The 26,821-nt window shown below is 34.4% G+C and overlaps 2 protein-coding genes across 2 annotated transcripts in view; one reads left to right on the plus strand and one right to left on the minus strand.

The window, feature by feature from the left end:
* LOC148953249 (brachyurin-like) overlaps positions 1-26,821 on the minus strand; it is a 53,347-nt gene that overhangs the window by 229 nt on the left and 26,297 nt on the right. Inside the window, exons 3-6 of the mRNA XM_089088421.1 lie at positions 18,114-18,282; positions 16,874-17,043; positions 5,689-5,787; positions 993-1,129 (exon numbers count right to left, since the gene is read on the minus strand). Of these exons, the coding sequence (XP_088944547.1) occupies positions 993-1,129; positions 5,689-5,787; positions 16,874-17,043; positions 18,114-18,282 (575 nt within the window). The remainder of the gene's footprint in view (positions 1-992; positions 1,130-5,688; positions 5,788-16,873; positions 17,044-18,113; positions 18,283-26,821) is intronic.
* On the plus strand, positions 7-14,815 carry LOC148953250 (uncharacterized). Its single transcript, XM_089087314.1, has 3 exons — positions 7-157; positions 11,868-14,254; positions 14,578-14,815. The coding sequence occupies exons 2-3, from the start codon at positions 13,674-13,676 to the stop codon at positions 14,813-14,815; spliced, it is 819 nt and encodes a 272-aa protein (XP_088943440.1). The 5' UTR covers positions 7-157; positions 11,868-13,673.

The raw sequence follows: 26,821 nt of genomic DNA on the forward strand, positions 1-26,821 counted from the left end.
CTAAAATCAATACAGACTTTCAAAATGTTACTTATCAACTACTAAGAGCTCAACGCTCCCATAATATAATTCGAGTCTGAAGCAGAATCGCAAAATTGCATCTTTCTCCTCGTTATGTTTGCCTTGCCATGTTCGTCTCTTCGACTGAAAAAGTTTTGTAAGTAAACTATTTTATTCTTAAATTTGTGTATGTACGTATTTTATTACAGTAAATGGCCTTATGTTTCAGCCAGTCACTTGATTTACAATCAAGTCCTTGTCTCTTTGATATAATTTACAGTCTGAGCTTATCCACTTCTATTCTTCTACCTTCATCGGATTAGGAAACTGAAATGTCGAATATTTTTCCTTAAACATTATATTCTCTTAATTGTCTTGTCTTTTTCAGTTTGCTGTCTTTCAAAGCCTTTTAAGCTTAAAATTTGTTCCTCCATTAAATTTAGATATATATATTGATAAGAACTATTAATGGAACTGAAAACTTTAATGATTTGTAGAACTATTAATAAATTCGAACAGCGTTTGCCACGCTTATTTTTGTAACGTTTCTCGCCACTTCCAAATGTCTTTTGCCATTCCTGAACTTCAATCCTCAAAAATGTTGTTTTTTCTAACTTGGCTAGAACTGAATATAATACAACTTCCAATGCGAAACCAATAAGGAACTGTGTAAACTAGTTAATAGGGTTTAAAAAATATTCAAGGCTTTTACAATAATGGATTTCCTATGCTGATTACCCATCAATAATAAAACGTTTTAACTTTTTCTAAAGACGACACGCAGCAAATATTGGGTTTGGCTACTACGAGAAACTAAACTCGAATTTCCACAAAATCAATTTTTCATTTTATGAAATAGACATTTAGCTGTAAAACAGCGTGTTTAAGCATTAAGAAAACTGTGCGGGCTTGGGTATTAATGTTAAGAACACTAAGTGAAAAAGTTCCTTCAACACTTTCGAAGAAATAGTTAGGGAGAAATATGAACTTACAAAGCAAGCACCCATGCCTCCTGTGGTGTCAAGACAGATGTGTCCATCAGTAATGATTCCATAAACATTATCACAAGGCTGGTTGCCCAAAACTGGTACGGTTACTTTTCTTAGGACAGGTGAAATACCATTTGAGTCTAGAAAGGAAGGCTTTGGATCAAGATCATAGAAAATTGTTTATAGTAGGTCCTGAAATATCAAAGTAGCAGTTTTTTAAGATTGAATTAAATTCGAACGAGCCTAAAAATACAAGATATTATTTTCAAACTTAGCATTAGTCTCATTAAACACGTCGTGTTTTCCGTACATCTGTCCTGTACTGTTATTTGGGACTGTTGCTTTTCCCGAGGCCAGATTAATTTCAATGATGTAAATAAAATGAAAATTGCAACTTGGAATGTTACAACTTTAAAAAAAAACAACTATTGTATTGGCATCTCGACTGACGAATTAAAACCCTTTGAACAGGACCTATTAGGAGTTACAGAAATTCATCTCTTAGGGGTAGGAAACATGAATTTAAGTGATATAGAATTTATTTGCTCTGGTAGGAAGGATGAGATGAATAGGCAGGGAGTAGGGCTCATGATGAATTAGAAAGCTCTTTTTTAGATTGGGAAGGTATTAATAATAGAATAGTAGTTGTTCATTTTATGACTAAAAAGTGCAGGGTATGAGTCACATTAGTATATGCTCTATAGAAGAAACAGATGGAAATAGTATTGACTCAAATGAATTTTACTTGCAGCTACAAGAACAAATAGACAGGATCCCAGGGAAGAATAGGAAATTTTTATTAGGGAATTTTAATGCCAGTTTTGGTAGAAATAGGGATAGGTGGCATCCTAACCTAGATAAATTTGGTATAAGAAAAAGAAATATTAACGGTTTAGACTGCTGCTATTTTATAGCTGTAACAATCTAGTTATAGCCAATAGCCTACAGTATTTGGACATAAAATGCCCCATAAGTTATCATAATATTGTCATGATGGTAGGGCAGCTAACTTTGTTGATCATGTTATTGTAAACCGAAGAATGGTAGGATCAATACAAGATACTAGGGTTCACGGGAGTGAAAGGCTACGAAAGGTATACAAAGATATGGGACAGTGCAGCTTTAGGCCGCTTTTATTTTGGAAGATTGGTGGGGGGCAAGGATTATCTATAATCAATGAGGACGCCCCTTCCTTTGTTAGAGAGAGAAAAAATGGTTTTATTTAAAAAAAAAAAAAAACACATTAACAACAAAACCCGAAGTTTATTAAACTTGTATGGGCAGACATCACCCTTTACAAAACCCTACATACACAATTACTACCAGCCATCCTTAGCCCTCCCCCCCTCCCAAAAAAAAGGCAAAAAAATAAATAATAAAAAAATAAATAAATAAAAATAAACGAAATAAATTAATTTTTAAGAATTTCATGACCTAATTGGATACCGAAGACACAAAATTAAAATCATTATTCTATTCTACCTCCTCGTCGCCCTCCCGAATTAAAACTGTCACAATCACTTGAGAGAAAATTCGCTCAGCAAGGATTAAAACTCATATGAAGACAAACCCTGTCCTTTTAGTTAACTGCGAAATTCATTTAGCTCATCAATTGTTGAAATTGCCTGAGATAATGGTTCCCACACCCGAGGGCCAACATGTCTTATGGAAAAAACGGATCGCTTTGTAATAACCTGAGGTCGTCGAACTATTGTTGATGCTCTAGTTGAGTAGTTATGAAAATTAACACCACTTGTAAACATTTCCCTAAATTACTCAGGAAATAACGCGTGTGTATATTTAAACATAAAAAGAGCATTATAAAAACGGAATAATCCAGCAGTCGGTAATATATTTAGAAGATGAAGTTGTAATGGTCAATTTGTATTCTCTTTTCTTGACGAAAGTAAACACATAAAAATGATATTATTGATTGTTCATTGATTAAAACTGATGTTAAAAGTAACGATCACCACCTAGTAGTGTCTAGGGTTAATTTAAAGGTGAAATCTAAAAAGGATGACTAACTGCTGGGAAGTTATGATAGTGGTAGCCTCCAGGGTAAGAATTTGAAGAAACCTTCCAGGAACAGTTGAATACTAAACTAGCCAGACTAAAATTGTGAAGTCACAAGTGGTATCTTAGGGAAAAAAGTTAGAAGCACAGTTAGGAATGCTAGTGAAAATACAAGTTTAGCATAGAAGAGGAGGAGCTTGTACGAGAAATGTTTGGGTGATAGGTCATATAAACATAAGAGGAATGTAATGAAATTAGAGTAAGTATTAAATTATGAACTAATGAGGTGTGAAATAAGGGCTATTCATAAGATTGCTGAAGATTTGGAAGATGCGGCCAAAGGGCATAATAGTAAATACTGTGCTGACATGTTTAAAAATTGAGAGGGACCAGTCAATCTGGACTTTCTCAGTTAAAGATGGAAACAGAGCCAAAATTAATGATGAGGAAAGAGTTAAAGAGAGGTGGGCATAACATTTTAAAAATGGGCGGAAAGGTGATAGAGTTACTACAGGAAAAGAGTGAAAAAGTTTCACAGCAGTTCTGCAAGGACATAAGGATTCTAAAACAGTTCTAAAAGGATTAAAAATTTCCTAGCCAAACCCCAAATCTTGTAGAACTGCTTCTACAAGCAGTTCTACACGGATAAAAGTACTCTAAAACAGTTTTAGAAAGATTAAAATATAATGAGGCTACAGGTGACGATAATGTAGTAGATGAGTTTTTTAAATATGGTCGTTGTGAAGTCAGAGATACACTATGGATGATTGTAAATACAGTTTGTGAAATGAGGGAAGTGCATAGTTATTTTTAAATAACTTTAGTTACATAAGAAAGGTGATAAGAGTGACTGTGGTAATTATGGAGTCATTAGCTTGGTATCTGTCAGAAACAAATTACTTAGTATAACGATACTTTTTAGACTTACAGATGTTGTAGATACATGTTTAAGAGAAGAACAGTGTTGTCTTAGGAAGGGGAGAGAATGCGTTGACCAAATTTGTACACTCAGAGTAATAGTTGACAAGTGCCTTAGTCGTCAGACCCCCTTAGTCCTTAGTCTTATACGAGAATAATATTGCTGTGGTTGAGGTAGGAAATAAAGACAGTAGCTATTTTTGTATTGAATCAGGAGTCTAGCAGAGTTAAGTTTTACCCCCATTTCTGTAGATCATTTTTATGGACTTTGCCTTAAAGAGCGAAGCAAAAGCTATGGGAGCGCATGGAATCAAATGGGGGATTGAAACTCTAGTAGACTCAAATTATGCTGATGATCTGAGCATAATAAATGTAAAATGTTAGCAAAATAAATTATTTTTTGAGGTTTTGAGAGTTTAGGGTGAAAAGACAGGTTCAAAATTAATGTAATTAAAAATTAGTTTGTCCCAATCCTGCTTTCTAGTGCTTTCAGAAATCCCGCTTTCTAATGAGAGAAAGGTTAATATGGCTAGGACACGTCCTGCGGATGAAGGATGACAGATTGCCAAAGATCTTCCTGTTCAGCTAACCATCAAGGACTAAACAAAAGCAGGTCGCTCCAAATGGGGTGAAAGAGGTTCGTAAGGAAGAGTTAAAGGGAAATTGAAACATTCTGTGAGGAGTTAAAAGAGGGAGACATTGAAAAGATTGAGATGGAGGAGGAACATATTATCATATTAATATTAACATATTACATATTTAACACACTTAAACATTCATCTTAGATTCCGCTTTAATGTTTACTGCAATTAAAAAATAATAGCTTTGGAGAGCCTTTTTCTTCTTCACATATTTAAGCTACGTAGCCTATAGATGCCTGTGGTAGCATCTTTATTTAAAAGCTTTTCGTAATCGATAATCTAAATAGATATTCACCCTAAACTGTATCTTGGGCCAAAATTAGCGCTTCAATGAAGAATCAAGCCCAGACATTTTCTAAAACGATAAAAACAATTGCTGATGATTCAGAGCTGACGGCCAACAAAACAATTAAAAAGAAAACACGTTGATGATGAATATTGTAGGAATCAATGGGAAGGTAAAGGCGGACTTGTGCTCACACACTCTAGACTTTGAGTCTAGAAAGGTGTTTTTAAGCTCAAATCTGCACCCTTCCCATATTTTTAAGGACTGAAAGATTCAAGATAAGATAAGATAAAATTTATTCATAATCAATCAATCATACAAGAAAACACATTGTGCTAATCCCCCAAAAGCTCCAACCACAATAACCTGTGTTATTACTCCAAATCTGTTTTGATTTCAAGTTTGGTTAAGGAGTCTTCTGTTCATGAAATGCTGACTCCAGCAAGGGGGCTACTAAGGCTCAAGACAGATTCTAAGCCAAGCCTGATTATCACTTTCTTTGTTTTTCTATTTCTTATGAATGCTACAGCACATATACTGTAATCCAAATTGCACTACTTGTGAAGAAATCAAGAAAGTTCGAAAACATCTTGTTTGACCCCAAAACAGCAAGAAGTTATGGACATTTGTTATAAGCAAGGCAATATGGAAAACTAACCTTCACTTCTTGGGCTGATATGAGGAATCAAAACCTAGACAAAATTAAAGGGAGAAATTAGTAAAAATGCTAAACAGTAGTCAATCTGATTAAATTAAGCCTAAGTACCAATTAATAGTAACAAAGAAATATTCAGACGATAATAATAGCTAGTATAGACGACTAAATAGTAATTCTTACTGTCTGAATCTTGTCCCCATCCAGATGCTGTTACCATAACACCTTCAAAAGTAGTATCTACGTCACTATAACGTGGGAGACAGACGGGACTATATGTGTCTGAAAATAAAATTATTTATAGATATTCATGTAAAAATCAAGTTAAATGGCGTATGAAAGTTAATTTACCTTATATTAAAGAAAATCTCAATGTTAACTTGTTGGCCACAGCATAAACATAGTTCCACCTGCAGATAATAAGCGAATATTTATGAATGATAGATACTCTTTTTTTATTTTGATATTACAGATGTACTCACGAAGCAGAAAATTGAAAAAGCAAGACATAGATCTGGAGGCCAAAATATGTCCCCGAATAATGTGTTCTAATACGATGTTTCTGTGTGTTTAATCTGGCTCATAAAACAGAAAGGAAAACTACTGCTTCGAGCTTCAATTATTTATAATTTCCACAGATGACTTTATTAACAGTTGTATCAAACGAGAAACTCATAAAAGGGGAAACAAGTTTTTCTATAAGTAAGACTTATTTAACACCAGCAAAATCATAAGGTTGATTGCAAAATCTGACCGAAACTAATAGTTTTTATCTTGTTTTTTTTTGCTTTGCTTTTCATTCAGCGGAAGGTAAAATAACTGAATTGAGGAAAAAGAAAAAAGAAAGGTTTATTTGTGCATTTTATTTCAAAACAAGCCTGTATTCAGCAGGCCAACACAGCTCCATCTATTTTTAATAACAAGAAAAAATTTAAAATCCAAATAATGTGCTCACTTTTAAAGAATTTTCTTGTTAAATCCAAAGAAAGCTACACAATATAATTAAAAGCCGAATAAAAAACGAACATTGTTTTTAGTTATTCTAGTCTTGTTGATAACTACCCTATCAGTGTTATTAATGGTTTTATTTCTTATTGAATCCATGCTGATACGCATAAGTTCCGTGTCTTATCAGTCTCCTGCACTCTTAAGGACTCATTAAAAGAGAATATCACAAGGTTTGATTTCAAACACTTTTGACAAGAGGAAATAGACTATGTCTGATATTACGCTAAAAAATTTCGAAAAAAGTTAATAGTGTAATTTTTGTGAGAGGCGCAACAAAGTAGAGGTAATAGATGTAAGGAGGCCTTATTTTGTGTAAATTTCGTAATTCAATTTTATTAAAGCTTGGAATTCCCTTTCGCTTCATCGATCAGAAAAATAGCGACAATTTCAAATTAGCTTGAATTTGAAAATAACTTCTCTTTGCGTAACTAGTCATAAATCCTGTAGTGACACTCCTTTGTCCAAGAATCAAACGAACTTTGAACCCGTGATAAATATTTTTAAGACCTAATTTAGACCAGTTTTGCAAGGCCTTGAAAGACTGGAGAAGAAACTACTTTTAACAAAAAGTGGTTGATTGGCTAGGAGAGAGGGAAGGTTGCTATACAGATCAAGTAGCAAACAGATAATAACTTACGGATGAGAGACAAATCGGGGTAGTTTTGCCTCGGAAACAAGGTAGTCTTTTTTGGATCAAACAAGGATTAAGTGTTTTACTTTGTAATTAAAGTAGACTACCACTGTCTGTCTGAATTCCCCTTGGAGATAAAAGTTTGAAGATAAAATTAAAATAAGAAGAAAACCTCTAAAGATTTCTGTCATTTGGAGATAACTTTAATACGTATATAGAAGAAAATAATAACAACTAGTGCCGAAATCTAACATTTACTATAGGTTGGTGATTTTGGGTTTATAGTTCGGTAGTATTTCCACTTAGACAAGGCTTAAGGTCCAAGGAATACACAGCCCTTTTTAAGAAATAATAAGAAGATCTCTTGGTTTGGGTTAATGAAAATTGAATTAAAATCAAGTACGGTTATTATTATCTTAGCTCAACAATAATTTGAACTGAGGGATTTTAATAACCCAGAACTCAAGCCTTGACTAGCTGTTCAAGTGTAACCTTTTTAAGTAGAAACAGTTGATAGCCTAGAATTAACTTAATCTTTTTCTTTTCGGTAAACATTGGTGGATTGAACAAGTAGATCATTAGACCTTAGACCTAGAAGAGGTTCAGAAATATTCAACATAATCAGATTTAGAATATTTTTCTTTTTATCTTCTTTTGTAATAAAAATCAGTTGTCACTGAATCCTGAGTACCGATTTCTTACCCAAGCCTCAGTTTGTAACACGCTACCAAATTTATTAGCCCTGATAGTAGGGGCAATCTTACATAGTCATGTTTCCTCGGAACCTATTCCATAGCATTTTAAATGTTCAAAATGTCACTGTGCCTTGTCTGGGCAAGGTGTGCTGCTTTCGTTTTTTTGTCACAATATGTAATAGTCGAATCTATCCTTTAATCTCTCGTATTAGCACATTAAAGTCCTTAGTCTAAAAAAAAATATTTCTTTAAAGTATACTAACAGCAATGATCACAAGGATTATTCTTTTGGCTTCAGTTGTTACCCCTGCGGTTCAAATGCTTAAGATATCCACTAAGCATTGTCTGGACAAGAGTAACTGCTTTTCTTTTTTGTCACAGTTTTTATTTTCTAGTCATTCTATCATCTCTCTTATTAGCAAATTAAAGTACCCAAGTTTCAATGAAAGGTTTCTGTGAAATATATCGACGACAATAATTACAGGGATCATTAACTTCGCCCCTGTTGTTGGTCGTGCAAAAAGTGAACTGATATTTAAAGCCGCTTCAAGTATTAGTTTGTTTTACAGGATAGATAACAGGGCAAATTATTATTTGTCATGTAATATTATCCATTTATTATTTTATTTAGGTTTCAAAAATAAATTTAAGTAGCAAATTGCCAGAATGCCTTAGCGATATAGGTTTTATTTTGCTCCAACCTTGAATACTAGTACAGTCTCTAATATGATAATTTTGTTCAAGAAGAGTTTTCAATCAACTTTTAATTTGATGCTTGCAGGTAGGTTTGAAGTCAGTATAAGTTTTCTGAAGGTTCAGCCATAGCAATATCTCAACTTCTAGCAACTTCTCGCTGGTTTATCTTTTGATTGCAGTTGAAAAGTTTGTTCTAAGGATTTGAACTACAAAAATATGGAAAAATCCATCAAGATCCATTATGATACCCTGATTTAACCTTTCTTCTGATGTGGTATTATCTGTGGGTTTTTCAGTTTAACTAAGTTGGAAATTATGGTGTAAACAGGTATTCAGCATAATGAGCAGGCTCTAAGGTGGCCTATGTCGTGGATGTATAAGCGAGCTCCTGGGAAAAGAAAGATACGAAAGTACAGCATTCACACTCCGGGAGACATCTCAGAGCTAGGTGAAATCCAGTCATTAGAGGTCATCCCAATAGCTCTTGTGGCTCGCGGATGTTGGAGACATACCAACTCAAAATTTTACAAGATACTCAATTCACCTCGGAGCTCTGCCAAGTTTAACATCATCCAAGTAATTAAAGATAGTTTAGGTATGCCAAGACTATATAGTGGTCTTCAGAGTCAAAGCTGAAGAAACGGCAACTATAACTATCCACTAGCCGTCACCAGTAAAAGATTGAATTGTTGTATTAATAGAAGAAATTAATTTTATGAATGGCCGTCTTTGGCGGAAAGTGCTATGTTGAATATGACCTATTCAGCAGCGGCTCCTCGGCACTCCAGTTGAAGGACTAGCCAGGAGAGGTCGGGTGCACCATGTCCTTACACGAGGATAGGCTTTGGGTTAAACTGCAACCCCAGGTGATTTTGGTTCGCAAAAATTCCTGGAGGTTGGACGAACTTGTTCCTATCTTAGTTCTTTTCCAATTTAAACGTTAATATGTCACGGTTCACTCCCCTTATTGGATTGGCGCAATCTGAATCGTCTAGAACCACCATTCGTCATGGGTAGTAACCCATAACGAATTTGTTGGTTTGCCTTGAATCCTTCATAAGGCGGATGCAGTGTCTGTGCCAGCGTTGAACGCTATGCGTTAGTATGAAACTTTTGAACGAAGCACTAGTAATGGTTGATGGGTGTTGGGCGAGGGTACTCATTCATATGGCTGTAGCCTAGGTGTAGACTTAGGTTGCGACCAGGAGACAAATGTTGTATATTTTTGTAAGCAAAAATAGCCAAATGCCTCGTCATCGAATTAGTAACGTGCAAGAATAAATTAACGAGATGCCCACTGTCCCTATCTACTGTCCAGCAAGCCCAGTACCAGGGGAACGGGCCTGGTCCTGTATGCAGGAAAAGAAGGCCCTGTTGAGCTTGACTTTAGTTCGGTATTGTGGAGTAATGTAAGTACACTAATACTCTGGACTCTTGTCTTTACGATAAGTGAATGTTTTTAGCTCAATAGCAAAGAGTCCAAAACCGATAAATGTCAGTTACTGAGCAACTTAATATGGGAAGATAAAAAGCACAACAGCAACACTTTTACTGCAGTGTCTGTTAAAAGTGTCCATTAAACAATTAAAATTTCCTGAGAATGGGATAATAACTAAGTATTTTAACGGGATTATTGCTGAAATTAATCTGGTATAAATAATCAGAATTTTTTTTTCAATAATTTTTTGAATAAAAATATAGTCTCACAAATTAGGCCTGGATTCACTTAGAGGCTAAGAGCACTAGGTAACTTTAAGCTGGTACTGGTTGTAGAATTTGGGGTTCTTAGACTCACCTAAGTTTCAAATGTCTAGAAACACAAGTCCGTAAAAATTTAGATTAAATAGCTAATGAAAATACTTTAGTTGTTTAGGACCTATAATTTGGTTTCGGGCATAGTTACAAATCAGGGACTTTGTGTTATCTTGGAATAAACCCCAGGCAGGAAATGGAACTTTGAGGAGTAGATCCAGAGTCAGATTACGCTCTGGAAAATTTTTTTACAGCTCAAAGGAAATAGAAAATTCGTAGAAAACCCCTAAATCTAAATGATGTTTGGTATCCTTCCCCACATCTGCGCCAATCTTCCCTCTAAATTTTCCCTACACTTTTCTCATTTATTCTTGCTGATGCCTCCCACTATTTTCAGATTTAAGTTAATTTTTTGAATAATTCAGAAATACTACGAACTCCAATTGAGGGGAGGATCTTCTGTAATTTATGACCAAATAACATGTTACCATTCACAACACCTAATAGCCTACGAATTTAGCAAAGATTAGGTTCCTGTCTATTTGATGGCATTCTTTAAAGTACAGTATTTTAGTCCGTCTGTCATCTAAGCTTTACGCTCCCTCTGCAATTATTATTATTTTTAATAATGATTTATGACAATATCTATTGAATATCTATTATTGGTATAATATAATAAATAAAATATAGTTATTTTTATATTATAATATTTTTTATATTATATTAGTAAATATATAATATAACATTTTTCTGCAGTCCTACCTTTTTAATGTTTCAACATTAATCATTCAGCACGATAATTTTGCTATCGTTTTATAGCTGGGATTTAGCTTTATCCACTTACAAAACCACATTTTTGGAATGTGCTTTACATTTTCTAAATTGAAATATGCGCTGAAAATACGCCACATAAAAGTGTAAAACAACATACTCATATTTTATAAGCAAGATTAAATTATTCTCGGAGAAGTAGTCAATGCAATACCACAATGCTGGTTCGGGGATTTGATGGTTCTGAATCTAATGGAGTATTTTGCGCTTTTAGTGTAAGTTTCAGCTCCTGGATTGTTGTAAAATCACATGTTTCAGAGGGAACAGACACTTAAGTTCTATCTATTCCTTCTCTCAAGTAAATAAAGAAGACTGTTTATATCCAACATCTAGAGCTCATTTAGAATCTGAGTTCAAAGGATAAACTTGTTCTGTGAGTTTCGCAATCTGGATATAAGCCATCTTTAGATTTATGGATCAGTAAATTATGCATGTGATGAAACTTTGATAAAATAAACATTCTTATCTCGTAAATTTAGAAAATTATTCATCTTTCGCAACTGAAATAGACATTAGTTAAAAAAAAAAGCAAGAAAAGAGAAGGAAGGAAAAAAAAGGGAAAAATGAAAAAAACAGCTAATAGTTGTTTCTTTTCTATCTCGACGAGCAAGTGATTAATTTATGCGTATGTACTAAGGAATTAATTTTGAATTCCATTAGGTATAGTTAATTTTGGAGACTTTACGTTTTAAATTGAATATTTTGATTCCGATAATATCATATTTCCGATAACATGTCTTTCTGAGTAGGAGATTTGGCGCTGGCGAAGTTTTCTCGATATCCGCTATGGCCTGTTCGTATTATTAGTATCAGCAAATCAACTGGAAGAAATAAGTTGGATCAGTTTAGAGTATTTTGTTACGGAACACACGATCTACAGATAGTTTAACAGTCTAATCTTTTGGACTATGATCAGCATGCGGTTACGGCGAAACGGTCGAAAGAAAAGAAGGTTCCGGCAGCATTCGATGAATTCGAATGCTTTCCCGATATTTATTTAGAACACATCCCAAAATCACAGAGTAGTGCAATTCAAGGGGTTAACACTGTTACAAATTTATTTGAAAAGCTAGCTGCTACTGAAGATGGGCTACTGTGGACAAAAAATAGTATGTTAACAGAGATTCAGAATAAAGTAAATGAAAAAAGTGGACAGAATAGTAAGCAGTCTCTTAGTGCAGAAATGATTGTAAGTGAAGTGTATGATGCTATTAGCCTTGAATACAATCCCAAATTTGCAAAAATTGAAAAGCTGTTAAAAGGTCTAAAAGTCAGATGGAGTCTATTGAATCACGTATTTCAAGTGTTGAAGGCGATTTTGATGACTTAAAGCAGGATTCACTGCTAGAAAATCTGGTTTTCCTGGGTGTAAAACAAAAACCTGGTGTTGATCTGAACTCTTCTATACTAAGTATTGTAAACAAACAAATGGGTTTGGTTGAATTTTATGTGAACAAGATCAGGAGTGTCAATCAGTTCAAGCTTGCTAACCTTTCTAGTTCAAGCACCCCAGTTGTAGCGCCAGTGATTGTGCAGTTCGCAAGCAGAGAAACTGCATATCAGATTTATAAACTTAAGTCGAGGCTTGCCGGCTCAGGAGTTTTTGATAGTGAATTTCTTACAAAGCGAAAAAAGTCAATATTGGAAGCTGCGAGAGATAAATTCGGTGTTAAGAATGTGTGGACAGATAAGGGCCGAATTTTTGCTCGCTTGCCTACTGAGAGTGCTACGCGAAAAATCCGTTTTTTGTCAGATACATCCTGATAGATATTCGGTTGTTTGTGTGTATTGCATTTCGGCTTTCCCTATTTCCGTGACTCCACATATTTCGGGAATAATGCATATTTCTCCTTTGCTATTTATTTATTATAATCTTTTGAGTTGTTCGGTATTGTTTGTTCCCTGGTTGCGCTGTTTCTTCATTAATTTTTTTTTTTGTATTATTTTTCTCAAAAATATTGTTTGTTTCTATTTATTTTTTGGTGCACTTTTCGGTATTTTTTCCCTTTCTATTACTTCGGTTGTGTCGTTTTTCGATGTTAGTATTTTTATTAATTTGTAAATGCCTTCTTCAGGTCATTAATTTTCATTTTTTTTACTTTATTTTTATTTGTTTTTTTTCATTTTTGTTTCTCTTTCTGTGCTAATGGTTCCTTACAATAATAAATGCTTTATTTATTTATTAGTTCATTTCTTTGAATTTGAATTTGTTTGACTCTAGTTTGGGTGATATCTCCTCCTTGGGTGAGCAACTGATCCATTTTGAAAATAACCCAATAGATTTTCTTAGCTTGATTAATAATTCCGTAGGTCAGTCTAATAAATCACAATCAAATCCCCATTTTTCAGTTAGTAGTAAGTATGTATCGGATTTTGATCGAATATCCAAACGAGTTGGTAGTTTCTCTGTGCTTCAGCTTAATGTACAGGGCCTTTGTTCTTCATTTGATAAGTTGAAAAAAATAGTGCGTAGTGGCCACCCTGATTTTATTGGTCTTTGTGAGACTTTCCTTGATTCGAAAAATGAATCTCTATTGCATCTCTCTGGGTAAAAGATGGAATATTTAAATCGAAGTAGGATGGCAAGAGGTGGCCTTGCTGTTTATGTTTCGGAATGTCTTCCGTACTCTGTTAGACGTGACCTGTCAAGAAATGAAGAAGGAATTTTTGAATCCATATTTATTGAGATTAAAACCCAAGCTAAAACTTTGATTGTTGGTAATATATACTGGTCTCCTAGTGGTTCTGTTCCCTCTTTCCTTCAGATTCTTGATGAGGTTTTGGAAACAATCCGACTTCATTCGTGTGAGCTTGTCGTTATGGATGACTTCAACCTTAATTTGTGTGACCAGGGGTCATCCACGTCCTTGGATTTTCTTTCAACAATGCTCGCTTGTGGAACATTACCTTCTGCATGCATTCCAACTCGCATTACTAACACTGCTACCTCTTTGCTTGATAATATTTTTTCATCGTTGACCTTGGTGCAAAATTTTGTATTGACAAGTGATATCTCAGACCGTTTTCCTGTTTTTTCCACGTATAATTTTTCCGATGCGTTGCCAAGGAGGAACCAAGGAGCAGGTCTTTCCTCTTTGAAATTTAATCATCAGGTTTTGCATCTTCTTAGGTCACGGTTGGCCGGTTGTTTGTGGAGTATTTCTGAAAATGAATCTGATATAGATTCTTTGTTTATTTATTTTTATGATTCTTTGAAAGAAGTTACCTTGAATACATGTGCAGCGCCCCAGTCTAATCCGGCATCGAAAGAAACACCTCTTTTGAATCCTTGGATGACCCCGGGACTCCTTAAAAGTTGTATAAAAAAAAAAAAAATATTTGGAAGGCTTACAGGTCCACTAAGCCATCTTCTCGTGATTCTCGATTTCAACTTTTCAAAGCTTATAGAAGAGTTTATAATTCGCTTTGCCGAAAGGCCAAATCGTTATTTTATTACAGAAAATTCTCTGCGTGTGGTAAAGACATTAGGAGGGCATGGCAAGTAATCAATTTTGTTGTCAGGCCATCTCCTCTGCCTCTTACTGTCCCTTCAAGTATTGTGATAGAAGGCGAAAATGTAGAGGGTGAGCTAAAAGCTCAAGATGCGTTTACTTCCTATTTTGCTAATATCGGCAAGGCTACAGCCTCTTCTGTAAGTCCTTCTTCTTCTTTACCTGACTTTAGGTCTTACCTTTGACCGCCTTGTCCTAAATCAATGGCATTGGAACCTGCCTCTGAAGCTGAAATAGCCAGAATTGTCAATGGTTTGAGGGGGTATTCATCTTCTGGGCCAGACTGTATTCCGACTAAGGTTGTAAAGTTCATCCTTCTTATCATAATTTCTGCCCTCACGAGACTTGGCAATATTCCCTTTGAAAATAGTGTCTTCACAAGAACTTTAAAGCGTGCTCGCGTTATCATTCTTTTTAAAGGTGGACCAAGGAATGATCCTGCAAATTGTCGTCCCATATCTCTTTTATCCGTTATTATTAAAAGTTTTGCAAAAACTATGCCTTCTCGATTTCTGGATCCTCTTAAGTCTAAACACTTTTTTCATGATGTCCAGTTTGGATTTAAGGTGAAGCACTCAGCTCAACATGCATGCGCAACGCTGCTGAATTATCTACATTCAGTCCTCGACTTTGATCTGATACCTTATGCTCTTTTTCTCGGTGTACGAAAAGCATTCGACTCATTAACACACAAGATTTTTCTTTGGAAACTGTCCCATATTGGTATAAGAGGGAATGCTTATTCTTGGTTTCTATAATATTTATCTGGTCGAGTCATCTCGGTTGATCCGCACTTTTCTAACCCTTCGGGAATAGAGTTTGGCAATCCACAAGGATCTGTTATTGGGCCGATACTCTTTTTAATCTACGTCAATGGCCATATTAATGTGGTTCAAAATTTAAAACCTACCATTTGCTGTCGTCTTTTTCAACCAGCATCCGTCACTAATTGTGACAGGAGTTCGTCCTTACCGGATACACTTATTACTTTTGCTGATGACAGTACTCTTGGTACAGATGGTAGAACTGAGTCTCATCTTTCAAAGATAAATGGCCTTTTTGAAAGAGTTATCCAATGGTTTGATGTAAATTATCTTGCCTTAAATGTCGGGAAGTCATTTTTTCTCCAGAGTTTCAAAGGCTTACCATGACGTAAATGAAATACACGTGTCAAGAAGTTCTCTAAGTAGACCTAAGGATCGTTAAGTTCGATTCCTAGGCATCTTGCTTGATGAAAATCTTTCCTTCAAGCATCATATTGACCTGATTAAAATGAAAGTCTCCAGGAGTCTTTGAATCCTTAGAAAAATCAAACACATATTTCCAGGGTCGATTCTTAGAATCTTGTTCTACAGCCTAGTTCAGTCTTATGTTTCATATTGTTCTGTTATTTGTATGTCAACTTTTCCTTCGTCTCTGATGCCACTTTCAACACTTTATGATAAAGCAAGGACTCTAATTAAGGAAACTAACCGATATTCACTTAAACCCTTGCTTGATTTGAAATCTCTCTATTTTCTTTCTTGTTCGTCTTTCATCTTTTTACTGTTGCACGGCCATCTTCCTGCTGCTCTATGTAATAATATATCTTTTGTTTCTGATCAATCGTCTTATCATTAAGGAAACTAACCGATATTCACTTAAACCCTTGCTTGATTTGAAATCTCTCTATTTTATTTCTTGTTCGTCTTTCATCTTTTTACAGTTGCACGGCCATCTTCCTGCTGCTCTATGTAATAATATATCTTTTGTTTCTGATCAATCGACTTATCATCTCCACACTTCCAGCAATTTACAGATTCTTCATACTCCATCAGTGAGGTCTGACTTCAACCCTCTGACAACTTGCAACAGGATTTGGAACACGCTCCCTGTGTCTGCACGAGGCTGCTACTCGTTTGGTATGTTCAAAAATCATTTTAGGTATTTTCTAGCTAGTAGTTAAGTGTTTTTTTTTTTTTTTTTTTTTTTTTTTTTTTTTTTTTTTTTGAGTCTCTTAAGGTGCGAATGTATGATGTTGAAAATGTTTTTTTTTTTTATGTATTTGTTTCAGTTTTGCTTCTCCCCTCTTTTTTTCCTGGTCATAGAGCCTTACGGGGGAGTTTATACTGAAGTGCATTTTGTTGAGTTTATTGATTAAATAAAATTGATTGATAGATTGAAAAAAAAAAATTAAGAAAAAGAAAAAAAAATGTTATGTTTAACGCTATTTTCACGCAAAATGTGCAATAACAAAATATTACCTGTAAATGTGACAGACTCAGGAAGCTTAATCAAAGAAATGTCATCACGAAGGGTGAAACTATTCCATCCTGGGTGGAGAATATAATCAGTGGAAGTGATTTCCATTCGACCTTCTTCTGTTTCATCACGGATCATATGACCTCCCAGAACAACATCCACGAAAGTTATGCTGCAAAAGGAAGAGATGATGTTTACTTATGAAAGTGGTGTTTACTTATTAGTTATGCAAATCAATTAGTGGTAAAAAGGGATCAGTCCAAAACATTTTATTCATGTTTCTCAATGTTTGAGTTTATTATACCGGTATGCAGAACTTACATTATTCTGATGTACAGAAACGGAAACTATTCCGTATATTGGGAGCTGCTCCTTCCTCGTCCCTCGTTCTTCTGTATATGGGGAGCTGATCCTTCCTGATCCCTCGTTCTTCCGTATGTGGGGAGCTGCTCCTTCCTCATCCCTCGTTCTTCCGTATATGGGGAGCTGCTCCTTCTTCATCCCTCGTTCTTCGCGCCAAAGTTTGACTTTTGTCATAATTCTTTTGGAAAGACTGCTCCAAAGCCAGGGCTGTTGATTTTGAATGAGAAGTATTTTTAAAGAACTTTCAGACTTTAGCATAAAAAACGGGGGTTGATAAGGGGCATCCCCTCACATATATGGAATAGTTTCTGCATGGTTTAAATTTAACTTTATAATTAATTTCAATTGAAAAAAGATTTTAAACAATTATTAGGTATCCTTGGAAACTATTTGACAACTTTTTCTGTTGTTAGTCACCTTTTGCTAACCATCGCTAGAAAACAATATGCCAGTCAATTAATGCACAAATTCGTTCAAAATTGCTTAAAGGTTAGAAGAAAGAAAGAGGAATAATTATGAGCTAAGTTATAATTATGAGGTATATTATCTAATAATGGATATTTAAGCTAGTCATTGTAAACCAGTGGTAGATGGAATGTAATCATTAGGCTAACCTCTTAAAATCTTGTTTGGAAAAAAAATGTTTGATTGGTTAAAGTAATTTCTACGGAGAGAACAAAAATGTTATTCTTGGAAATCCTATTATGGCAATCACTTTAGTTCAAATAAATCCCCTATTTATGCTGTTGCAGGGAAACACAGTTATTGGCCGTTATAATTAGTGAAATGGTCCTGCTTTAAACGAAAACACAAAAGAAAACGGGAATGACAAAGTTACATAAAACGATAATGATTTATCAAGACTCTCAAAGGACTTACTCTTCAGTACAATGAGCAGCAGTCAATACCCATTGATCTGAAATCAGAGAGCCACCACAGAAACTTCTACCATCAAGGAAAAGACCCACTTGCCATGGGAATTCATGGGGAGTTGCTTCTTCACCACCAACTATTTTAGATTCAGCAATTTTCTTTTGTCCGCATATAGCTAAAAGAATAAACTGCATATATATATACTTTGCAAGGTACTTTGCAAATGCTTCCTGTTCAGGATCGATCCGCATATTTTTCTTACAGGAAACCTGTTTGAAATTCTTCCAAAGATGAATTTTTTATTGATAAATCCAATGTTTCACTGCGGTTGCTTCGGTGTTGAACAGGTAAACACTGTCGGGAATCACCTCCAGCAACTAAAATTTTCCCACCAGATGGCAAGTTTGGGTTTGCAATGGACCGCAACAACTGATCCATATTTTTTAAGCCATACTTGGGAATCATGGGTGCTGCGTCAAGTAGAAAAATATCTACTTGAGCTAAATCTAAACGTCTGCTTGAACCAGGTCTTATACAGGAAGCAAAATCTGAGGAAAGTGGAACTTTCAAGCCAAAGGTCTTGTGTGTTGATACGTCTTGTGTGTTCAAATGGCAATAAAGTTGCTGCTATTCCATATAGTGTACTATATATGCTATTCCATATATAAGCCATATATTGTACTTTTTAATTATCAAACAGTTCGTGGCAACGAACTGTAAGTAAGGAGCGACCCGGCTCAATAGTAACCAAACTCTAAAAACCGGAATTTTGATACTCATAGATGCATCAATAGAATCAAATTTTTATGCTGATTTCAAATATATAAATTTTATCAAGTTTAGTTTTACCCATCAAACGAAACGTGCCTGAGAAAATTTGCCTTATCTTAGAAAAAAGGGAAAACACCCCCAAAAACTCATAGAACTTTAATGAAAATCACATCATCGGATTCAGCGTATCAGAAAATCCTACTGCGGAAGTTTCAAGCTCCTATCTGCAAAAATGTGGAATTTTCAATTTTTATCAGAAGAAAAATCACGGATGCGTGTTTATTTTTTTTTTTTTTTTTTTTTTCCCCGGGGTGATCGTATCGATCCAGTAGTCCTAGAATATCGTAAGAGGGCTCATTTGAACGGAAATTAAGAGTTCTAGTGCCCTTTTTAAGGGATCAAAAAATTGGAGGCTAACTTGGCCCCCTCCCACGCTCATCTTTTTCCAAAAGTCACCCAATCAAAGTTTTTGAGATAGCCATTTTGTTCAGAATAGTCGAAAATCTAATAAATATGTCTTTGAGGATGACTTAATCCCCAACAGTTCCCGGGGGAAGGGCTGGAAGTTATGAATTTTGCCCATTGTTTACATATAGTATTGGTCAATGGGAAGTATAAAAACGTTTCAGGAGGGTATTTTTTCTGATGGGGGGGGGGTCGCGGAGAAGGGGGTTACGGAGGAGAATCCTTCCATGGAGGATGTTTACTTGGGGGAAGGGACATTTCTATGAAGGGGGCACCGGATTTCCCAGCATTATTTAAAAGACAATCAGAAATTAAATAAAAAAAACAAGTTTTTTCAACTGAAAGTAAGGAGCAACATTGAAACTTAAAACAAACAGAAATGATTACGTATATGAGGGGGTTCGCCCCCTAGTCAATACCTCGCCCTTTTCGCTAAAGTTTTTTTTAGTACTTTCAAAAGAGCTATCTATTCTAATTAACCGGCCATTCGAACAAAATTCGAACTTTAGCGTAAAGAGCAAGGTATCGACTAGGGGGCTAACTCCCTAATATACATAATAAAACATACGAATATAGAAGTTCGTTACGTAAGTTAATTCGTAAGTTACGTCAGAAAAGAATTTCGAGAAAGCCATTTAGCCAAAAAAAGTAAAATGTATATACATATTTCGTTTTAATTGTTCTTGTGTGGGGAGTCAAACTCAAACCTGCATTAATTAGAAAGTCTTCAGAAATTAAATAAAAAAAAAACAAATCATACGAACTGAAAGTAAGGAGCGTCGTCAAAGCGTAGAAAGAACAGAAATTATTTCGTATATGAAAGGGGCTGTCCCCTCCTCAATACCTCGCTCTTTACACTAAAGTTTGAATCTGTCACAAGACTTTATTTTTTAAAATAATAAAAAACTTAGCGTAAAGAGAGAGGTATTGAGGAGGGGACAGCCCCTTCTATATACGGAATAATTTTTGTTCGTTTTAAGTTTTAATGTCGCTCCTTATTTTCAGTTAAAAAAAACTTGTTTTTTTTTATTTACTTTCCATACAGAATGGCGTACAAGGTCTTAGAAATTTCGAGAAAGCCACTTAGCCAAAAAAGTAAAATTAATATGCAAATTTCGTTTTAATTATTCATGTACGGTAGTAGTACCCTATCATGAGCTCGTGTCACCCACCCCTGCTGCCATCTGAAATTAAGTTTAATGCTGACGGGACATAATTTATTCAAGGATTATCGATAGAGTCTAATGTGGGTGTGTCAAGGTCAATCGATCTGTTGTTGTTTGGCCACGAGCGAATGACATGAGGGATGATTTACATCCTCGATTGGAGAATTATTGATTCACGATGGGGAATTAAGAAACAAACAAGGTTTCATTGTTGTTTGGTTAGCTTAACCTGAGAAATCGATTTACATAATCGTCGGGGAAATTATTGATTCACGAAAAGGGAATTAAGAAACATTAAGTATTCTCTAATCTTTTATTTACATACTCTCTAGTGTAAATTATTGATTCACTATGAGTGTATTAAGAAACATACATGGCTTCAGTGTTGTTTGGTTAGCTTAACCTGAGAAATTGATTTACATAATCGGCGGGGAAATTTTTGATTCACGAAGAGGGACTTAAGAAACATTAAGGCTTCTTTAATCTTTAGGCCTGAGGGATTTATTTAATATTGTTGTTTTTGGACAAGTGCATGCCATAAACCACATGGTGCTGTCACGAGTCAGAACACCTGTGCTGTCGACCTCAATTCACCTATCGTGAATCAATAATTCCCCTTAGAAACAACAAATTAATTTCCCTTTCTTGACAGATCAATCAATCAATGACATCATCTGTCAGACTTTAAAAATTTTCGCCTAGAAACATTTCTCCAGGAATAGATCCAGGTCATTAATGTCTTTGCCTCAGGAACAGTTCTACTGGTCGAACTCCAAAGGATATTAATAACCAAAGGCCATGGAAACAATTAGGCAAGAAATATCTTAGCGATGAATTGTTTTAGCGTGCGAGAAGGTTTCATATTAATTTGAAATGCGTTAGCACAGAGATGCCAATAACAAAGGAACACGCTGACTTTGCGTTTAGGGATTATTTGGGCGAAACCATTTTAGACAGGTAATGGAACTATTTCGGCGAAACAGATAGAGACATTTTAAAAGAATATTTTAGAAGAGATTTTAGAAGAGAATTTAATGGTGAAACTCTGTGGTCGTTATAATACACAAGTTTCATTTGAACAGTGTTGTGAGGTCCTCTAACCCAACCCCAAAGGGTTCCAATCCTCATACCCCAACCCCGAAGGAAGCCCCCGGTCCTCAACGGTCCACCGGGCTCCCAACGGCCCGCCACCGGTCCCCAAATGTCCCCCAGGCCCCCAACTGCCCCCCCGGACACTCAAAGGTCCCCCAAGCTCCCAAAGGGCCACCGGCGCCCCCAAAGGCCCACCCCAGACCCTCACCGGCCATCCCCAGGCCCCCCAAAGGCCCATCGAGCTCCCAAAGGACCAACGGGGTCCCAAAGTCCATCCACCGGTCCCCAAATGTCACCCAGACTCCCAAAGGCCCTCCCTGTGCCCCAAAGGCCCTCCCTGTGCCCCAAAGGCCCTCCCCCGGCCCCCTCCTCCTCCTCCCACCTCCTCTTCCTCCTCCTCCTCCTCCTCCTCCCTCCTCCTCCTCCTCCTCCTCCTCCCTCCTCCTCCTCCTCCTACCTCCTTCCTCCTCCTCCTCCCTCCTCCTTATACCTCCTCCTCCCACCTCCTCCTTCCTCCTCCTCCTCCCCTCCCCTCCCCCCCATTCCCTCATCATTTTTTATACTTTTTTGTGCATTGAGACACAGAACGACCCCCTGCCCCCGGCCCCTCCCCCCACCAAAGGTCTGATTTTTTCAAAGTTCATTTCGAATTTATTCCATTGAACTTCAAGAGTTTTATTGTTTCATTAGCTTTTGTTTGTGTTTTACATTGTCAAAGTTACTATATATTGTTTTTTCAAATTTTTAATTTAATGTCTGTAAGAGAAAAGAAATAGTTTTAATTTTTCAGTCGTTTGATTTTGTTTTTTAACATGTCACAGATACAGTCCCTTTAATTTTAAAACTTCATTTTGAAATTATTTAGTTGTCATTAATTTTATGGACTATTTAAATATTGTGATGTTGTAGTTTACCATGTCACAGTTACATTAACTTAATTTTTGATAGTCCATTTTGAATTTCTTTCGCTGAAATGCAAGAGTTGGAATATTTCAGTAGTGTTATGTTGCGGTTTACAATGTTAAAGTTACATTTAATTGATTTTTACATGTTCATTTGAATTTCTTTCGTTGATATGAAAGAGTTTGAATATTTCACTAGTGTGATGTTGTAGTTTACAATGTCACAGTTACATTCCCTTAATTTTTGATAGTCCATTTTGAATTTCTTTCGTTGAATTGCAAGTGTTGGAATATTTCACTAGTGTTTGGTTCTGGTTTACCATGTCACAGTTACATTTTCTTGATTGTTCAAAGTTCATTTTGAATTTCTGTCATTGAAATGCAAGAGTTGGAATATTTCAGTAGTGTTTGGTCGTGGTTTACCTTGTCACAGTTACATTCTCTTTATTTTTCAAAGTCCATTTTGAATTTCTTTCGTTGAAATGCAAGAGTTGGAATATTTCACTAGTGTTTGTTTGTGGTTTACCTTGTCACAGTTACAGTAACTTAATTTTTAAAAGTACAATTTTTTTTTCTTTAGATGAAATTCAAGAGTTGGAATATTTCAGTTGTGGTTGTGTGTGGTTTACAATGTCAAAGTTACAGTCACTTAATTTTTCAAATTTCATTTTTAATTTCTTTCGTTGAAATTAAAGAGTTTGAATATTTCACTAGTGTTTGTTTGAGGTTAACATTGTCCCAGTTAGATTAAATTGATTTTTAAATTTTATTTTTGAATTTAGTTAATTGAATTTCTAGAGTTGTAATATTTGACAAGTGATTGCTAGTGTTTTAAATTTTCACAGTTACATTAACTAAATTTTACAATTTTCATTTTGAATTTATTTAGTTGAATTGGAAGAGTTGGAATATTTAAGTTGTGTTTGATTGCGGTTTAACTTGTCACAGTTACATTCACTTAATTTTTCAAAGTTCATTTTGAATTTCTTTCGATTGAAATTCAAGAGTTGGAATATTTCACTAGTGTTTGGTTGTGGTTTACCATGTCACAGTTACAGTCCCTTAATTTTTCAAAGTTCATTGTGAATTTCTTTCGTTGAAATGCAAGAGTTGGAATATTTCACTAGTGTTTGGTTGCGGTTTACCTTGTCACAGTTACATTTTCATGATTTTTCAAAGTTAATTTTGAATTTATTTTTTTGAAATGCAAGAGTTGGAATATTTCACTAGTGTTTGGTCGGAGTTTACCTTGTCACAGTTACATTCTCTTGATTTTTGATAGTACATTTTGGATTTCTTTCGTGGAAATGCACGTGTTGGAATATTTCAGTAGTGTTTGGTTGCGTTTTTCCTTGTCACAGTTAAATTCCAGTAATTTTTAATAGTTCATTTTGAATTTCTTTCTATGAAATGCAAGAGTTTGAATATTTCAGAAGCGTTTGGTTGCGGTTAACCTTGTCACAGTTACATTGACTTTATTTTTAAAATTTAATTTTGAATTTCTTTAATTTAAATGCAAGAGTTGGAATATTTCACTATTGTTTGGTCGGGGTTTACAATGTCACATTTCCATTACCATAATTTTTAAAAGTTCATTTGAATTTCTTAAATTTAAATTAAATATTTTGTATAATTAAGTATTGTTTTGTTGAGGTTGACCATGTCACAGATACATTAACTTGATTTTTAAAATTTCATATTGAATTTATTTCGCTGAAATGTAAGAGTCTGAATATATTTAACTAGTGTTTGCTTGTGGTTTAACATGTCACAGTTACATTTTCATTATTTTTCAAAGTTAATTTTGAATTTCTTTCATTGAAATGCAAGATTTGGAATATTTCACTAGTGTTTTGGTGTTGTTTACAATTTCACAGTTACATTTTCATTATTTTTATAAGTTAATTTTGAATTTATTTCTTTGAAATGCAAGAGTTGGAATATTTCAGTAGTGTTTGGATGTGGTTTAACTTGTCACAATTACATTTTCTTGATTATTCAAAGTTTATTTTGAAGTTCGTACCTGTACCTGCACTCTTTGTACGTGTTGTGTAGTGTTTGGTTGTGGTTTATTTAGTAGCTGTAACCTCTACTCGATTTTTCGTTCTTTATTTTTATTTTCATACATAGTAATGCACTTGTAGTAAGATTTAAGTAGTGTGTTGTTATGGGGTACCTTTGAAACAGTCAACTTTAATATATTTATATATTCGCAGGTTTTAATTCATTCAGTGTAATGGAAGAGTTGTAAAATTTCAGTAGTGTTTGATTGTGGTTTACCTTGTCACACTTACATTTTCTTGATTCTTCATAGTTCATTTTGAATTTCTTTCGCTGAAATGCAAGAGTTTGAATATTTCATTAGTGTTTGATTGTGGTTTACCTTGTCAAGGATGCATTTTCTTAATTTTTCATAGTTCATTTTGAACTTATTTCGTTGCAATGCAAGAGTTGGAATATTTCGGTAGTGTTTGATTGTGGTTTACCTTGTCACAGTTACATTTTCTTGATTTTTCAAAGTTCATTTTGAATTTCTATCATTGAAATGCAAGAGTTGGAGTATTTCAGTAGTGTTTGGTTGTGGTTTACCTTGACACAGTTACATTTTCTTGATTTTTCAAAGTTCATTTTGAATTTCTTTCGCTGAAATGCAAGAGTTGTAATATTTCACTTGTGTTTCTTTGTGGTTCAACCTGTCTGAGTTACATCCTAGTGATTTTTCAAAGTTAATATTGTAATTATTTATATTAAATTAAATTGTTTTAATTTTACAGTTGTGTTTGTTTGTGGTTTACATTGTCCCACTTACAAATTCTTGATTGTTCAAAGTTCAATTTGAGTTTATTTAGACCAAAATCAAGTGTTGGACTTTTTATGGTTAGGTTGGAGTTGTTGTACCTTGTAAAATATAAATTCACATTTTTTTAAAATTTTAATTTGTATTTATTTAATTGAAATGCAAGAGTTTGAATATTTCATTAGTGTTTGTTTGTGGGGTAACTTGTCACATTGACATTTTATTGATTTTTCAAAGTTCATTTTGAATTTTTTTCGTTGAAATTACAGAGTTTGAATATTTCAGAAGTGTTTGGGTGGGGTTTACATTGTCACAGTTACATTTTATTGATTTTTCAAAGTTCATTTTGAATTTCTTTCGTTGAAATGCAAGAGTTGGACTATTTCAGTAGTGTGTTATTGTAGTTTACCCTGTCACAGTTACATTTTCTTGATTTTTCAAAGTTCAATTGAATTTCTTTAATTGAGATGAAATAGTTGGATTAATTCACAAGTGTTTTGTCGTGGTTTAGCTTGTCACAAATACAATTTATTGATTTTTATAAGTTAATTTAGATTGTCTTTATTTGATATGCACGAGTTGGACTATTTCAGTAGTGTTTTTTCATTTTTTACAGTTTCACAGTTACAGTTACTTGATTTTTAAAAGATCATGTCTAATTTATTACATTTAAATGAACGAGTTTGACTATTTAAGTATTGTGTGTTCGGTGTTTACAAGGTAACATCTACAGCTTCTTTATTTTAAAAAGTTAATTTTTATTTCTGTATTTTTAATTCAATTGTTTGACTTTTTAATTTTTTTTTTGGTTTTGTTTAACTTGTCACATTTACATTTTCTTGATTTTAAAAATTTAATTTTGTATTTCTTTAGTTTAAATGCAAGAGTTTGAATATTTCAGTAGTGTTTGTTTTTTGTATACCTTGTCAAATTTACATTTTCTTTAGTTTTAAATGTTAATTTTGAATTTCTTTCATTGAAATGAAAGAGTTGGAATATTTCAGTAGTGGTTGTTTGTGGTTTACCTTGTCACGGTTACATTTTCTTGATTTTTCAAAGTTCATTTTGAATTTCTTTCGTTGAAATGCAAGAGTTGGAATATTTCAGTAGTGTATGGTTATGGTATAACTTGTCACAGTTATATTTTCTTGATTTATCAATTTTAATTTTGTATTTATTTCTTTGACATGCAAGAGTTGAAATATTTCAATATTGTTTTGTTGTGGTCTACCTTGTCACAGGTACATTTTATTGATTTTTAAATGTTTATTTTTAAGTTATTACATTGACATGAACGAGTTTGTCTATTTATCTTGTGTATGTACGTGGTTTAAACTGTCACTGATACATTTTCTTGATTTCTAAAAGTTAATATTTATTTTCATTAATTGAAATGCAATAGATTGACTATTTAAGAAATGTTTGGTTGTGGTTGAACTTATCACAGATAAGTTTTATTTATTTTTCAGAGTTAATTTTGAATTTATTTCGTTGAAATGAAAGAGTTGGAATATTTCAGTT

This window comes from Artemia sp. Qi Xiang Cuo, chromosome 4, assembly GCF_049724085.1.
Source record: "Artemia sp. Qi Xiang Cuo chromosome 4, ASM4972408v1, whole genome shotgun sequence".
In the NCBI taxonomy this organism is placed as follows: domain Eukaryota; kingdom Metazoa; phylum Arthropoda; class Branchiopoda; order Anostraca; family Artemiidae; genus Artemia; species Artemia sp. Qi Xiang Cuo.